General features: G+C 42.0%; 1 protein-coding gene across 1 annotated transcript in view; it reads left to right on the top strand.

Annotated features, from left to right (window-relative positions):
• The window catches only part of megf10 (multiple EGF-like-domains 10), an 89,811-nt gene that overhangs the window by 31,996 nt on the left and 41,586 nt on the right, over positions 1–16,229 (top strand). The window contains 4 exon segments of the mRNA XM_034096008.2: positions 5,558–5,804; positions 6,462–6,492; positions 6,494–6,583; positions 8,096–8,232. Coding sequence (XP_033951899.1) covers positions 5,558–5,804; positions 6,462–6,492; positions 6,494–6,583; positions 8,096–8,232 — 505 coding nt within the window.

Raw genomic sequence — 16,229 nt, 5'->3', positions numbered from 1 at the left:
CGGGAGTGCAGCAGAAAGACACAAAGATATGTGCTGCTTATTTGATTTACACATTTTTAAACCCCCTATAACGACTTAATGGTGAGATAGTTGCATAAAGACAACAGAACTCTGAGACAGCGTGGAGAACTGGCTGAACGCTACAGATGTTTTTTCTCACTGGGAATCCTCCGTATCAGTGTGAAAGGCGTCTTCAGTTCCCATGAGTGCCCCATGCCTGGTCGACTGAGTAATCACTAAAAAGATGGAAAAACATCCCAGTGAGAGCCGAGCCAACTCTCAACAACTGGCAGCTCAAGTTCCTGGCTCACGGCTTTTCCTCTACTTCACTGACTCTTTTCCCCCTGAAGTCTCCCTCGGTGTGAAGATTTTTCTTTGACATTCGTATGTATGAAAGTGGTTTTACGTGTATACATTTCCCCTGTCCCTGTAATGTAGTTCACTCAGTACAGTAAGACAGACTCTGGATAACATTAGCAGGTCTTCGAGCGCCTTGTGATCAAACCCTTGCAGTCTTTTGTGTTCACTGCCATGTTGAATAGGCCGATGAAAGAGGACATTCTGTTCTTCAGTGAGCGGATGAGAAGCCCCGAGCTCCTGGAGTTTGGCCTTTTCTTCCATCTAGGTCAGGTTTCACAAAAGGTACCGGGATGGCAGATTTCAATTCAGGAGGGTTTTACATGTGCATCTTATTATCTTAAATCTCCTCCTCCTCCTCCTGCTCTTTGTCCCCCACACCCCCCCCCCTTTGGCCCTCACCACTGTTTTCGTCACACAGACTGCCTGAGGGAAAGGAAGTAGGATACGTACTTTTTTTCACTAGGTCAGAGTGAAGCAGGAGGAATAAAAGGAGCCTGTTAATCACTCGGGCAACTTCAGAAATGTGGCATGGTGGGAGATGGTGGTGTTGCTCTGCATGCTGGGCACACAAAACCAGGCTGAGTTTAGGTAGTAGAGGAGAGGACCCTGCACTCAGAGGAAACTCGTTGTTATTTCAACAGAAATCTCACTTTTATGGCACTATTTGTATAAAAAAGTAATTGGAAGAAAAAAGTTCCATTAAGTTCCAATAACTCGTTTTTTCTGCTTCAAATATAATAATAATAATGTTTTTACTTCGAACATAAGATCAAAGCTCCTCACCATGGGGCTTTTAAAATTGGTAAAGATAGCATACATAATGGTGGGGTTGTGTGGGGGTCTTCCTGAAAATAAATAGAAAAGGAAATTTTATTTAAAACACATTTCCTGCATTCCTATACCATCTAACCTCTTGGATATCGTTAAGAAACAACCATATACTGTTATTATCATTGTGTTTTGGTAAAACAGCGCCCCCACCAACTGTTCAGGTAGAGAGTGGTACTGCAGCATGGGAGACAGGGACAGTCTTTCAAATAAAAAATATTAATAAAATCACAAATTCTGTGAGAAGTAGATGAGGGGAAAGCTGATAATATCAGAAAGAAACCACAGTAACGGTAGAAAGGGCTGTGTTGCATTAAAGTGCTGTGTGTCACTGTTTCCCAGAATGCTTTTACCTTCTGGCATTTTCCCGTTAATAGGAAACACTACGGAGGAATTGTATCTGCATATTGTGGTCAGTAATAAGAACAGTAATGTCATTTGTAAGGTTCTGAAGTGGCTGCGTTGTTGTCTGTATGTTGGCGCTAACCAAAGTCTGATCTTGTGAACCAGAGTTTTGGTTAGAACAGATAACTTCACACGCAGTATTGCACTCCCTCGGGCCTAAGCATCACACTTGTCGAGCAAAAAGAAGAACAGTCAGAGGGTTAAATTAACTGCTACACCGTTAGCTACAGCGCTACAGTAATAAACACACTGTGAGTTATAGAGTCCTTATCTAAACCTTCAATTGTTGGCTTCCTTCCTCGTAGGAAATCTCACTTTCCCCTGAACTTTATATAGACTTTCATCGCGCATAATGAAAGGTCTGGCAGTCACCGTAAAACTCTCTGACTCCCTTCTCTCTTTTGCCCCCACACACATCAGCAGGCCCTGAGTCAAGATATGACGTGACAAGATGAAAGAAATCTAAAACTAAACATGTGGTCCAACACCAGCTTTACCAGTTCACTGCGGCTGCACATGCCGAGGCTTCTTTTGAAAGTGGTGATTGGAAAAGGCCAGACCCAAGAGAGCGCTGGTGTAAATAAGGCGGGGTCTGATTAGGGCTGAAAGCCAACAGCCAAAAGTTAACGAGGAGGCTTCAGGTCGTAGAACTAACCCATAATTGAGAGGGATTGAGTCGCTGGATGCAGGGCCGGCCCTCGGCATAGGCAGTATAGGCGAATGCTAAGGGCGCATCAACCCATAGGGGGCGCCGAAAATTGAAAAAAAAAAAAAAGTTAGAAATAAAAACATTATATTTTTTTTTTATTTCATAACAACACAATTTCCCGATTTTAGATCAACAAAGTACATCTTATTATCTTATACTAACAGAACTACGCCTATATTGCGTACAGCACCCATAAACTATGAAAAAAGAAAATCTGCTTACAGTTCTGTTTCATATGGGTGTTGAGAGATGTATCCATAGATCTCCTAATGTTGCTCTCAAAGTGCACCAGATTGATGCTTTTAACTTCAATATAAAAAAAAAGTCTTCCCGGGGGTGCATGCCCCCGGAACCCCCTAGAGGAGCCCCCCCCCCACTTAAATCATGTTCAAATGGATAGGATTGTGTCAATATCTTTGTTTTTGTGGTCATGCCACAATCATGCACGTGTGAATCATAGTGAGTGTCTGCATTTGGGGGGGGGGGGGCGCCAGCTAAAATCTTGCCTAGGGCGGCAAATTGGTCAGGGCCGGCCCTGGCTGGATGTGTGCACAATCAGATGGTTTTAACCTCAGCGATGAAGAGCTACCTTGGGTTTCAGAGTCTCAGTTGGTTCAGGCTAATAATGGATTAACGTGTAAACAATATGAGTTGGAGTGTGACCATGTGACAAGAAGAAAATCGAGCAATCCTAGAATAGAGTCATGTAGATAGCCATTTAATTCAAACTTATCATGAACACTAAGTAAAGTTTGTAAAATCACGAGCATTGCCTGATGGTTTAAGGCAAACATATTACTGTTTCACTTCAACAAGACAGACAGGAATACGAAGTCTACATGGAGCAATAATTAGTTATCAATAAGTCAAGACGTGTACAACCTACGAAAGCACCTTTTGTCCCTTTTTTTTAAATATAGCATGTATTACACGATCATCAAGGTTCAAGGTTCTTTATTGTCAAACGAACATAGCTACAGTAATTATGTCGTTGAAAATCTTAGGTCGCAGGCTTCTCCAACAATGCAACACAATAATACAGATACGCAAATATACTATATTAAAAGTAATAGATATACATGGTATATATACACATATATGGTTGATGTGGCCAGGGAAAAGGAAGTTTGGGGCTCTCTGCTGGAACTGCTACCCCCGCGACCCGACCACGGATAAGCGGGAGAAGATGGATGGATGGATGGAAAAGTAATACAAAAAGAAAAATAGTTTTTTTTTAAAGTGAGAAAAAAAAGTGGACTAGTGCAATACGAGTCTATATACAAGTTACTGGAATTATATAATAGATACATAATTACTAAGTAGCAGATGAATGTTATGAAATTGTTTCAGCAGTTCAGGTGTTTAACAGTCTCACTGCCTGTGGGATGAAGCTGTCTCTGTGTCTGGTGGTTTTTGTCCGGATGCCGCGGTACCGCCTGCCAGACGGCAGCAGACTGAACAGTTTGTGGCTGGGGTGATGGGGGTCTTTTATAATCCGGAGGGCTTTCTTCCTGAGCCGCTGGGAGTAAAGGTCCTCCATGGATGGCAGCTCCGTCCTGGTAAAGCCTTACGATTGAGGGCGGTGCAGCTGCCGTACCAGGCCGTGATGCAGCCAGTCAGGATACTCTCTAGAAGTTGCAGAGTATCCTGGAATCCAATCAAAATACTTCAAGCCGTATTCACAGTTTCTAATGGAAGCTGATCCCATACTTGCCAACCTTGAGACCTCAGAAATCGGGAGCATTTCAAAACCACCGCGGGGGGGGCTAGTGGATCTCCGGAGCTGTATTAGCTTAACATTAACATGCTTATCGTAGTTGTTAGTGCACTGTCTTGCGGCCTGTATCATGGAAAGGGTAGAGTTGTCGATTCTTGTTCAGTTTTCTGTGACTCTCTTCCTCACCCTCTCAGACTGTCAGTTGCGCGCACTACTAAAGAGACACGCTACCATGGAAACCAAATGACGGTGTAGCTGTATTAAAGTCCGAGTGGAAACAGTCCTGAGTAAATCTGATTTTGTCAGAAATCGGGAGAAATGCGGGAGAAATATGACCCCGGGAGGAAACCGGGAGAGGGCTATGAAATCGGGAGTCTCCCGCGAAAATCGGGAGGGTTGGTGAGTATGGATCCAACAGTGTTTGACCCACTTTGTGATCAGGGTTGCCCTTTTATCAGTGGTTAAAAAATGATTAAAAAAGCAGGATGATAACAGAACATGTGACTTATCCCAAACTTGTGTTGTCATCTTATTGAGAAGAGGCAAAAGGTTCAAATCTCTGAGAGGCCTTCTTTGTCTGGTAGACGCCATGGAAGATGATAATACAACTCTCACATTATCGCCTGTCTGCCAGCTCTTCGATATGGTCCTAGCATTTCTGACATTTTCAGGATCAAAAATGGCAATGTTTGTACTCTGTCGGCTGATTTTTATATATTTTGGGTCGATTCTGAAGATTTAGGGGACTAACTGGACAGGCTGCTTATTTATTTAAAAAAATAATTGTCCACAGTAGAGGTATTCATTTTCATCTTGTGCTTTCTTTATCCAATGGTCGCTACACACACTACTCATGTTAGTCAAAATCAGCGCACTGGGTGGAACCTGTGACCTGTGACCTATGAACCTGTATGTGTATGCTACCAAAGGAGCTATTAGACCTAAGAACTTGAGGCCTGTTTCCGACTCCTATTAAGTAACATCACACTACCAACATTTACCCAACATTTCTGCGTTCACTATGCTGGCAACTACAACTAATATATAAAAGCCCTCTATCGTAGGAATTTATCACAAGTCTCATTTAATTCACAGATTAGTTGTATCAGTACGGCTCTCATTCCCAGGCTTTAGCTTGTATATTTGTTCTTTTCTACTCCTTTTGTTTGAATATTTTCAAACGGCGCAACTGGTAATCAACGGGGTTTCTGGGTTGCTTGGCTTTCAGGTACAAAATACTTGCTTATTAATCTATTTAAGTTAATGATGACTTTGATAAATTGTGAGTTATTTTGCATTTGAATTATAATGCCCTGAAAAGTCAGGAATGTAATGTTGTCCATGCGTCCTCTGTTGCCCTCAAGCCTATCCGGTTTGGGCGAACACTGAATACAGGCCAAAACCCAGAAGGCTTGACAGTGATTTAGCGTGGAATGTCCAACACAGAAACCATACAAAAGAAATGACAATCTGGTTTCGAGATGGCCTTCATTTGACGCCTAATAAACTCGATCTTTCTTCTCTTCTCGTCCCGTCAGCGTGTGACAGTGTCCACTGGGGGCCTCACTGCAGTAACAGATGTCAGTGTCAGAACGCGGCTCTGTGTAACCCCATCACCGGAGCCTGCATCTGCCTCCCGGGGTTCAGAGGGTGGCGCTGCGAGGCCCCGTGTGAGACGGGCACCTACGGGAACGGGTGCCAACAGAAATGCCAGTGCCAGAACGGAGCCGCCTGTCACCACGTCACCGGAGAGTGCAAGTGCTCACCGGGATACACCGGCGCTTTGTAAGTCGTGTGTGTGTGTGTGTGTGTGTGTGTGTGTGTGTGTGTTGTGTGTGTGTGTGTGTGTGTGTGTGGTGTGTGTGTGGTGTGTGTGTGTGTGTGTGTGTGTGTGTGTGTGTGTGTGTGTGTGTGTGTGTGTGTGTGTGTGTGTGTGTTGTTTGGTGTGTGTGTGTGTGGTGGTGTGTAGTGTGTGGTTGATGGTGTTGTTGTGTGTGTGTGCTGTGTGTGTGTGTGTGTGTGTGTGTGTGTGTGTGTGTGTGTGTGTGTGGTGTGTGTGGTGATGTGTGTGTGTGTGTGATGTGTGTGTGTGTGTGTGTGTGTGTGTGTGTGTGGTCAGAACTGTTGCAAGGTTTTAGAGGGGGGAAGGTAGTGGGAGTACAATACTTCATTTCTTGACTTAAGTACATTATTCCGGATCAATCTTTACGCCACTTTACTTGACTTTCTTACCTTTGAAACACACATACCTGAACTTTCTACTTGTTAAATTTTCCAGTAAAAGAAGAGTAAAGAAGTTTAGTCAGTACTTTACTTTTCACAGAGTATTTTTAAACAACCGAGTAATCTGTACTTCTATTGAGTAAAGGATGTTGTGTGTACTCCGTCTCTGGAAGTTTTCTGATTTGTTTGTAAACATCTCCAATCCTCTTTCTACCCCCGCTGTGAAGACCTGTGTCCTCCAGGTAAACACGGGGCAGCAGTGTGAGGAGAGGTGTCCGTGTCAGAACGGAGGAGTGTGTCATCATGTGACCGGAGAGTGCTCCTGTCCTGCAGGATGGATGGTACGACCACAGCATGTTCATACTGCCAAGAGTGTGAAGGCAGGGGCGCAATACATACAGTACAAAGGACCGAAAGCAAAAGGGCCGCCACTGAATAACATTACATTACATTTAGGTGTCTTCTTCTCCCAAAGTGACTTATAATAAGTGTCGGAACCAAAATGCTTATTTAGCCTGAGGCAATTATTTGGACACAGAGGGTGAGCTGGCTCGGACATCTTCTTTTGACCGTTTGGTCCTCTTTAAGTTACGGTTTGTTTATTTGAGTGATTAAACATCGTTAAGCTATAACTTCAGTCCGGACTGTTTTAATTGAAACGCCTCTAGCGACTGTTCATTGGGAGTCGTGTCGCTACATGAAATGCAATCTATTCAGAACAGCTAAGCACATTAGCTTCAAATCCGCCAAACCTTTTTCAATGCTACTTCTAAGCATGATTTAGATGGTGTACACGACCTGGGGGATCCTCACACATGCTATCCTCCGCTAACATGTCAGCGTGAGCAGAACCAGAGCACAGACAGTCACGATTGGAGGGGAGGAAGAGAGCAGCTCCTTTGACAGATTTGATAAAGTTAAAAGGCCCACAGCGGCTGGAGGAGGCCGCGTATCAAAGTCTCTTAAAATCACGATCGTGAGGTCATGCTGGAGGGAGCTCTGAATTCTTGTCAAGAGTAAGTTGAAGACGAGAGAACAGGCGGACTGTATCACTGATTAGGAAAATGATAGAAATGTATAGTACATAGAAAGAACTGCCGAATGCTGACTTGCAAGTTGCCCAATTAGCATACATTGCATGTTGGGGGCTGTTGAGGATGCCAAGTCTATTCCTGACCTTTTCAGGATATAAAAATGCCCATTTCTACCAGAATTCAGCCATATTTTTCCTCTCAAATGGCAGATTTTGACTACCATGAGTAGCAACCATTGGATACAGAGGGCACACGATAAAAATGATAATTTTTCGTATTCTTAAAATAGACAATCTGTCCAATCCAAATGATCCAGACCCCTCAATCTTCCAAATCGAGCCAATATGATACGATATTACTTTATTGGTCAGATCAAGTCTGAAATTGTACTTGCGTCACAGCAGCTCCATGTCCAACATCAACAGACGAGTATCCAGACACAATGCATGAAACACAAACAACAAACATTTAACATAACAACACAATCAGTGAGAGAAAACACGCTCAAAGCCTTCAGCGTGCATCTGATCTGGATTTAGCTCAGTGTGTACTGAGAGGACTGACTGATGCACAAAGGATGCTTCAGTCTGACTTTATTGAATGTGGGATCCTGTATCTCCGATTAGATGGTGGCAGTTCATATTCACTGTTCAGAACATGCTTTGGGTCAGAGATGATGTAGTGAAGTGAAAGAGAACAGAGGAACTGTATCCCCGATTAGGAGAATGAGATCATGTTCACACACATCAGCAGTAAGAAGAACATAAAGGCATGCATTGAGAGAACTTGATCAACAGTGTACGTGTTTTCTGTGTGCAGGGAACAGTGTGTGGACAGCCATGTCCAGAGGGGAGATTTGGACAGAACTGTTCCCAGGAATGTCAGTGTCACAACAACGGCTTCTGTGTGTTGTCCACGGGACAGTGTGTGTGCAGCGCGGGATACACAGGAGAGAGGTAAGAGAGATGGCGAAAGTACACACATCGTTTCCTCAAGTAGAAGTACAGATACTCGTGTTTAAAGTACTCTGGTGAAAGTAGAAGTACTGACTAAACTTCTTTACTCAAGTCAAAGTAAAGAGGCTTTGAAGTGTACTTCAGTAAAAAGTACCCATAGCTAGCAGCTGCTTTAAAGAGTACCTGACCTCCCTTTATATTAATAGAACAATAATGTCATTGTTAGCTAATGAATGTTTCCATGCTGAACAACGGCAACATGACAACGTTTCCATTGGTCCCTCTTCTTTAGAGAAGACCAGGAAGTGATGGATACACGGATCGTGTTCCAACCAATAGGCACGCAGTGACTCTGAAGAATAATGATCACGCACCAACACACATTCAGACTAAAGGAACCAGCTGTTTGGGAAATGAGAGAAGTAGAAAGTACAGGTATTTGAGTTCAACATGAGAGAAGTAGAAAGTACAGGTATTTGAGTTCAACATGAGAGAAGTAGAAAGTACAGGTATTTGAGTTCAACATGTGAGAAGTAGAAAGTACAGGTATTTGAGTTCAACATGTAGAGAAGTAGAAAGTACAGGTATTTGAGTTCAATATGTGAGAAGTAGAAAGTACAGGTATTTGAGTTCAACATGTAAGAAGTAGAAAGTACAGGTATTTCAGTTCAATATGTGAGAAGTAGAAAGTACAGGTATTTGAGTTCAACATGTGAGAAGTAGAAAGTACAGGTATTTCAGTTCAACATGTGAGAAGTAGAAAGTACAGGTATTTCAGTTCAACATGTGAGAAGTAGAAAGTACAGGTATTTGAGTTCAACATGTGAGAAGTAGAAAGTACAGGTATTTGAGTTCAACATGTAAGAAGTAGAAAGTACAGGTATTTGGGTTCAACATGTAAGAAGTAGAAAGTACAGGTATTTGAGTTCAACATGTAAGAAGTAGAAAGTACAGGTATTTGTGTTCAACATGTGAGAAGTAGAAAGTACAGGTATTTGGGTTCAACATGTAAGAAGTAGAAAGTACAGGTATTTGAGTTCAACATGTGAGAAGTAGAAAGTACAGGTATTTGAGTTCAACATGTAAGAAGTAGAAAGTACAGGTATTTGAGTTCAACATGTAAGAAATAGAAAGTACAGGTATTTGGGTTCAACATGTAAGAAGTAGAAAGTACAGGTATTTGAGTTCAACATGTGAGAAGTAGAAAGTACAGGTATTTGAGTTCAACATGTAGAAGTAGAAAGTACAGGTATTTGAGTTCAACATGTAAGAAGTAGAAAGTACAGGTATTTGGGTTCAACATGTAAGAAGTAGAAAGTACAGGTATTTGAGTTCAACATGTAAGAAGTAGAAAGTACAGGTATTTGTGTTCAACATGTGAGAAGTAGAAAGTACAGGTATTTGAGTTCAACATGTGAGAAGTAGAAAGTACAGGTATTTGTGTTCAACATGTGAGAAGTAGAAAGTACAGGTATTTGAGTTCAACATGTGAGAAGTAGAAAGTACAGGTATTTGGGTTCAACATGTAAGAAGTAGAAAGTACAGGTATTGAGTTCAACATGTAAGAAGTAGAAAGTACAGGTATTTGAGTTCAACATGTGAGAAGTAGAAAGTACAGGTATTTGAGTTCAACATGTGAGAAGTAGAAAGTACAGGTATTTGAGTTCAACATGTGAGAAGTAGAAAGTACAGGTATTTGAGTTCAACATGTAAGAAGTAGAAAGTACAGGTATTTGAGTTCAACATGTGAGAAGTAGAAAGTACAGGTATTTGGGTTCAACATGTAAGAAGTAGAAAGTACAGGTATTTGAGTTCAACATGTGAGAAGTAGAAAGTACAGGTATTTGAGTTCAACATGTGAGAAGTAGAAAGTACAGGTATTTGAGTTCAACATGTGAGAAGTAGAAAGTACAGGTATTTGAGTTCAACATGTAAGAAGTAGAAAGTACAGGTATTTGAGTTCAACATGTGAGAAGTAGAAAGTACAGGTATTTGAGTTCAACATGTAAGAAGTAGAAAGTACAGGTATTTGAGTTCAACATGTAAGAAGTAGAAAGTACAGGTATTTGTGTTCAACATGTAAGAAGTAGAAAGTACAGGTATTTGTGTTCAACATGTAAGAAGTAGAAAGTACAGGTATTTGAGTTCAACATGTAAGAAGTAGAAAGTACAGGTATTTGAGTTCAACATGTAAGAAGTAGAAAGTACAGGTATTTGAGTTCAACATGTGAGAAGTCAAAGTAAAAAGTCGAGTAAAAAGTCAAGTAGTGGAGTAAAGTACTGATACCAGAAACATGTACTTAAGTACAGTAACTAAGTATTTGTATTAAACATTTTTGCATTATTTACAGACTGTTATTGTAAATGTTGGTGAACGGATTGACCGAGAGCCACACATATCCATAAAATATGAAACATAAGAGTAGAAACAACACAAATTACAATTTACAAAATACACATCCAGTACCAGTAAGAGTATTTAAAGTGTAGCATGTAAAGTGTGATTTGGAGACTCTGTTCCCATTCTCACAGCCATAAATACGTGTTTCATATATAGATGCTTTTTAGTGCAGTCATGTGGTGTTTCATAGCAGCGAATGGTATATGTAAATAGCTCATCCCCATTTAATTGAATGGTATTTGTAGCGACTAACTAAAGAAATAAAATAGATAAACGTAACTTAAAGGTCCCATGTCATGGCCATTTCTACTGATCATAATTCCATTGTTGAGGTCTACTAGAATACATTTCCAAACTCGCATTGGTTTCTCATACAGCATCTCTGTATAGTATGTGTATTCACTCTCTGTCCTACACGGCTTGTTGGAGCTCCTGCCCCCCCCCCTGTGAGCCCAGTGGCCGTCTGCGAGACACAGTGAAACCCAGCCCGAAACACACACACACGCAGCCTGGCTGGGAGTTTGTGTGTGTGCCCAGGCTGAGTTCCGCGGTGTCTCGCTGTCTCGCCGACCCCACAGCAGTGAGCCAGCTCAGTGTCCTGCTCCTCGCAACAGCCAGCCTCGCAACGTCCCGCCGAGTGTGTGTGTGTGAGGAAGTCCACGGATTGGTCCAAACGTAACGGCTCCGCGGATTGGTCAATTTGGACCAATCTGCGGAGCCGTTACGTTACGTCACGTCGCTATACCCGAAATACGTCACTACGACCCAGGAAGTAAACAATGGAAAGAGAGAAATCCCCAGCGAGGCGTTCTGGGGCAGCAGACAGGTCTTCTCTGTGTTAGAGTTTACTCGCTACAGGGTGCACTTTGAGGGTTTGTGACTGCAGACCGTTCACATGCAGAACAACCTTCATAACACAAGGGGACGGGTGAGAACCGGAAAAGCATGACATGGGACCTTTAAGATAAAACGGAATAATGTCCAATGTCCAGGCAGAATATCCTCTCATACATTTATTGAAGTATTTCTAATAATATTCGTAGAACCACGATTTTTAACCTTTCTTCCTCTCCTGTTTCTCCGGGTAAAACAAAAATAATACTTCAACTAAAATACTTAAGATAAATGATGATTAATTGACTATAACAAACACGGCTAAATAAAATAAATGTTTAATTATAAAATAACATAAACCACGATATAGTTCCAACAGTATTTGTCAAGTCAAGTTTATATTTATTCATGAAATAGTTTTACATTTGTTCAAATTGTGTATTTGTGAACCCTGTAAATTACTCACAAATCATTTCGCACAATATAGCTTTTATGTGTAGATCATAATAAGATAAGATGATATCTACTTTATTTCACAGCACATAAATATAAAATAGAAACATCACAAAATAGAAAATCATACATGTTAAAAGTCTAAATATACTGAATGACAGTGAAAGAAATATATCTGAAGACTATGGGTGTTTCTCAATGTCGAGGAAGGCTGCTCCAGAGCCACTATGTCAAGCATACTACGTCATCGAGTGCCGCCGAAGGACTGTTCCAATGTCCAGCATACGTGGAATTCTACCGAGCCCGGCGTACTTCGTTAGGAGAAATGTCGAGGCTGCACATGTGTAGACTCCGCGGTCTTAAAATCCCCACAATGCTTTGCGCACAGACCAATGTAAGGCGGGGCCTCTCATATGGCGCACACCTGTTCCACTCTTCGTTTTCCGAATGCCAGGAAGTATTCTTGCCTCGCTTCTGAAGCAAGATGCTCGGAAGACATGTGCTACCAAGCAAGCGTACTCGACATTGAGAAACGCCCTATATGTCAAATATACACTATGAAGGGTTGATTACAGCTAACAAAATACAACAAATTAAAATGTTGAATGATGAAACAAGGCAAGGCAAGTTTTTATATAGAGCACCTTTCAACACGAGGCAATTCAAAGTGCTTTACAGACATTAAGAGTGTTAAGAAACATATTATAAAATGGCGTTTAAAAACACTAATTTAAAAGCAAAGATATTAAAACATGAATAACCAAGGTACATGTCAGGACCTCGACACAAACTGATGAACCCAAACGCACGACCCAGAGACAAGGGGTGCGTCTCACTTCGTTTTTTTTTCATTTCCTCGGTCCTCGGTATCACCGGAAGTTGATTTGTCTGCGCCATCTTGAGTAGCGTCCCAGTGGCCTTATTTGTGCCGGAGGACCGAGGAGTGATAACGGAGGAGCGATAATCGAGGAACTACCAGACCATCCTCCGGTGAACTCCTCAGACACTCGCCCCGCCCCCTTACTGTGTATCGCTCACTGATTGGACGATGCAGCGCATGCACTGATCTGGCTGCTGTCAGCTGTGCGGCGTCCTCACAAACGGACGTCGCTTCTCGTGGCGCTCCGGAGGGAACGACGTCCCATTGCTCTTGAAACTAATTTCCCTGCTTCTCGTGGTTTCCTTGCGTCTCTCCTTCCCTGGTGGGAGGGACGGGTCGCAGGGAAACCATTTAACCGAAGTGAGTTCTAAGGTCTTGAATGTAAAAAAATTATTTTCACAAATCAGCTAATCCCTCTTAACAGAGTGGTGGAAATAACAAAAGGCGCATTTGACGAGACACAACAGTACATTAATTAAAGTCACAGCATTGTGAGATACACACATCTGAAATGTGTAGCTCTGACTCTCAATCATTGCTCACTTTTTAGCAGAAACAGTTTTCTATGACCTCACTTTCTTTCTACTTTCTTTTTAAACGTATCCTTTAGTTCTTTCAAGTGTTTCATGCTAAACGAACTCCGCTTTCAAACAGACTCATTTCTCACAAACACAACGACCTTGTTGTCCTCACTGGACCTGGTTGGGATCATGTTTAACAGTGGAAAGTGAATCCAAAGTGAAATCCTGTGCGTCTGCTTAACTCTTCCACATCCTGGAGAGAGAGAAACCAGAACCAGGAAGCCAGTCGGTGTTTTTACAGACAATCTGAGCCGAGCGCCACGCAGGGATTACAGCCCGTATAATTAACAATATCAGAGAGCACACACCATATACTTAGCAGACCAGTGACGGACAGGAATAGCCCGTGGACTGCCCTCTCATGAGTAAATACTGCTTTAAGGGGGAGTTGAACGTCACGGAGAAGCACCACTGCTCAGAACTGGGCCACACCCAGAACCGCTGAACCGGGGGATTATCTGTCAGCGCTTTACAAGAATGTGGATGTTAAAATATCTGAAATAACTACACTAACTGTCAAGTGGAGCTTTGAGCCAGCATTTTGAAACCAGGAAATGTTTTATGATAGACATGTGTAGGAAGGGTCACCAGCTCATAGAAACTTCTGGATGCTAACTTGTATATGCTGGGCATGAATGGCCTTATAGTCTATATGTAAACAATAGTTTTAAAAAAGGGCTTGGAGGATTCGGACAGTTTTGGAGTTGTTTTGAGGGCTATTGAGGATGCCGAGTCCAGTTTTTACCCAAAAGTGGCCATATTTGTACTCGGTGTGCTGATTTTGACTACCAATAGTAGTGTTACATTACATGGTACTTGTTAAACGCTTTTATCCAAAGCGACTTACATACTCAAGTCTGTGGGCAATCCCCACAGGAGCTATTTGGGGTGAAGTGCCCAGGGACACAACGACATGCTGACAGCAGTGGGGTTTGAACCCCAACACCAAGGCTCTATCCACTGCGCCACACGCCTCCCACAGAGAGCACAAGATGAAAATGAATAGGCAATCTGTCCAATCCAAATGATCCAGAATCCCCTAAATCTTCAAAATCGACCCAAAATTAATCCAAATCAGTCCAAAGGTCGTACAAAGATAAGTAAAACTGCCATTTTTGATACTGAAATAGTGAGATTCGGACACAGCATCCTCGATTACCACCAATGGAAACATACCATCTCAGAGTGAGAGGAAATATTTGTGATAGTAAATGGAAGAAAAACATAAAGTAAAACACAATTAGGTCCGTGTTAGACCGACATCAATCTGCTTTAAATGGTGGAATGGAAGCTTTTCCAGGTCTTTACGCGTCTTAACACATTATTTAGCAAATCAAGATTTAATATAAGGCTTTTCTTATTTAAAATAAAACATCTTAAGGTTTTGGACAGACCAAACACATACTTTGGACTTTCCACATCTATTTACCTTTTTCAGAGCATTTCATGTTCTAACCCAGCTTGATTCGGTGGTCTGACTGATGTGAGTGAGGACTGAAACCAGGGCAGAGGTAATGAAGCCCCTCTGGACTCATTCATAAACAAGTGGTCTGCTGAAGCTCTGAGCTCCAGACCGTGATTCAGCCGAGGAGCCAGCAAAGGATGACGAGTCTGTGCGTTCAACTCTGGAGCTAGATATCTCACCTTTTTCTAATCTATAGCCCCCCAGAAAACCCTTCAGGCTGCATATGCATATATCTTGTTTGGCATTAGTTCAATTCCTCCAAAGTAAATCCACTTGTTTTAACTGAAGTGACTGTAAGTTCCTCCCTTGTTTTGCTTTAATGCGTCAAATGATAATCGTTCACCATGCATAAAATGTTCTCTTAGTAAAACTGAACTCTAGATAGAATAAAGGTAACTTTTTAATCCAGGCTTTTATTCTATGTTTTCATTGTGTGTTTAGCCCTTCTTAACACGTGGCTTGTGTAGTCATTTCATCTTTTATGATTCGTATGATGTTTTAATACTTTGTCAAGCACTTTGTGACTAAGCAGGGGGTCCGCGGGGTCTTTAAAAAGTATTACAAGTTGATAAATCAATTTAGCGAAAATGAAGGCTATTAAAAAGTATTAAACGGCATTTTCCAAGATTTTACATTTTGTAGCTCGCCTTCAATAAGTATATAAATGGTCCAGAGAGGTTGTGTTCCACAGTCTGCCTGAATGTAGTCATGGCGTAGGTGTGTCGTGTGATTCTGTGGAGTTTATTGATGGCATCCCGTTGGGTTTGACGTCATCTGAACAGGACATCGCACGCTCACTGCTTGATAGCGCGCGACGGTCCGTTTACGCCGGTTGCTAAGCAACATCGTTATGGGGAAATGCAAGTCTGCGTCCAAATGGTTGGAAGATAAGCAGGAAGGACAATCAATACTGTGTCGCCAAGGTAACCGTTTAGAACTCCAAGTGGCGATGAGGTCTTAAAATGTATGGAAAGGGGCTTAGAAAAGGTCTTACTTTGACTTCAGGATTCCTGCATAGACCCTGATAAATGACAAACAAATCCTATTGATACATATTTTAGCATTTCCGTGCAATAAAGTAGTGCTCTTTCTCTAAAGGAAACTTCTAAATAAATGACTTAAATCAATAAGAGTTGCTCAAAGACAACGGTAGTACATGTTTCCTGTTGCTAGCGTCTTACACGTTGCTGTTTTTAGGAGAAAAATAGTCTGAAAGTGTGTGTGTGTGTGTGTGTGTGTGTGTGTGTGTGTGTGTGTGTGTGTGTGTGTGTGTGTGTGTGTGTGTGTGTGTGTGTGTGTGTGTGTGTGTGTGTGTGTGTGTGTGTGTGTGTGTGTGTGTGTGTGTGTGTGTGTGTGTGTGTGTGTGTGTGTGTGTGTGTGTGT

Source organism: Pseudochaenichthys georgianus, chromosome 12, assembly GCF_902827115.2.
Source record: "Pseudochaenichthys georgianus chromosome 12, fPseGeo1.2, whole genome shotgun sequence".
NCBI lineage: Eukaryota > Metazoa > Chordata > Actinopteri > Perciformes > Channichthyidae > Pseudochaenichthys > Pseudochaenichthys georgianus.
The sequence above is the reverse complement of the archived record's forward strand: the minus strand, read 5'-3'. Positions and strand labels throughout refer to the sequence as shown.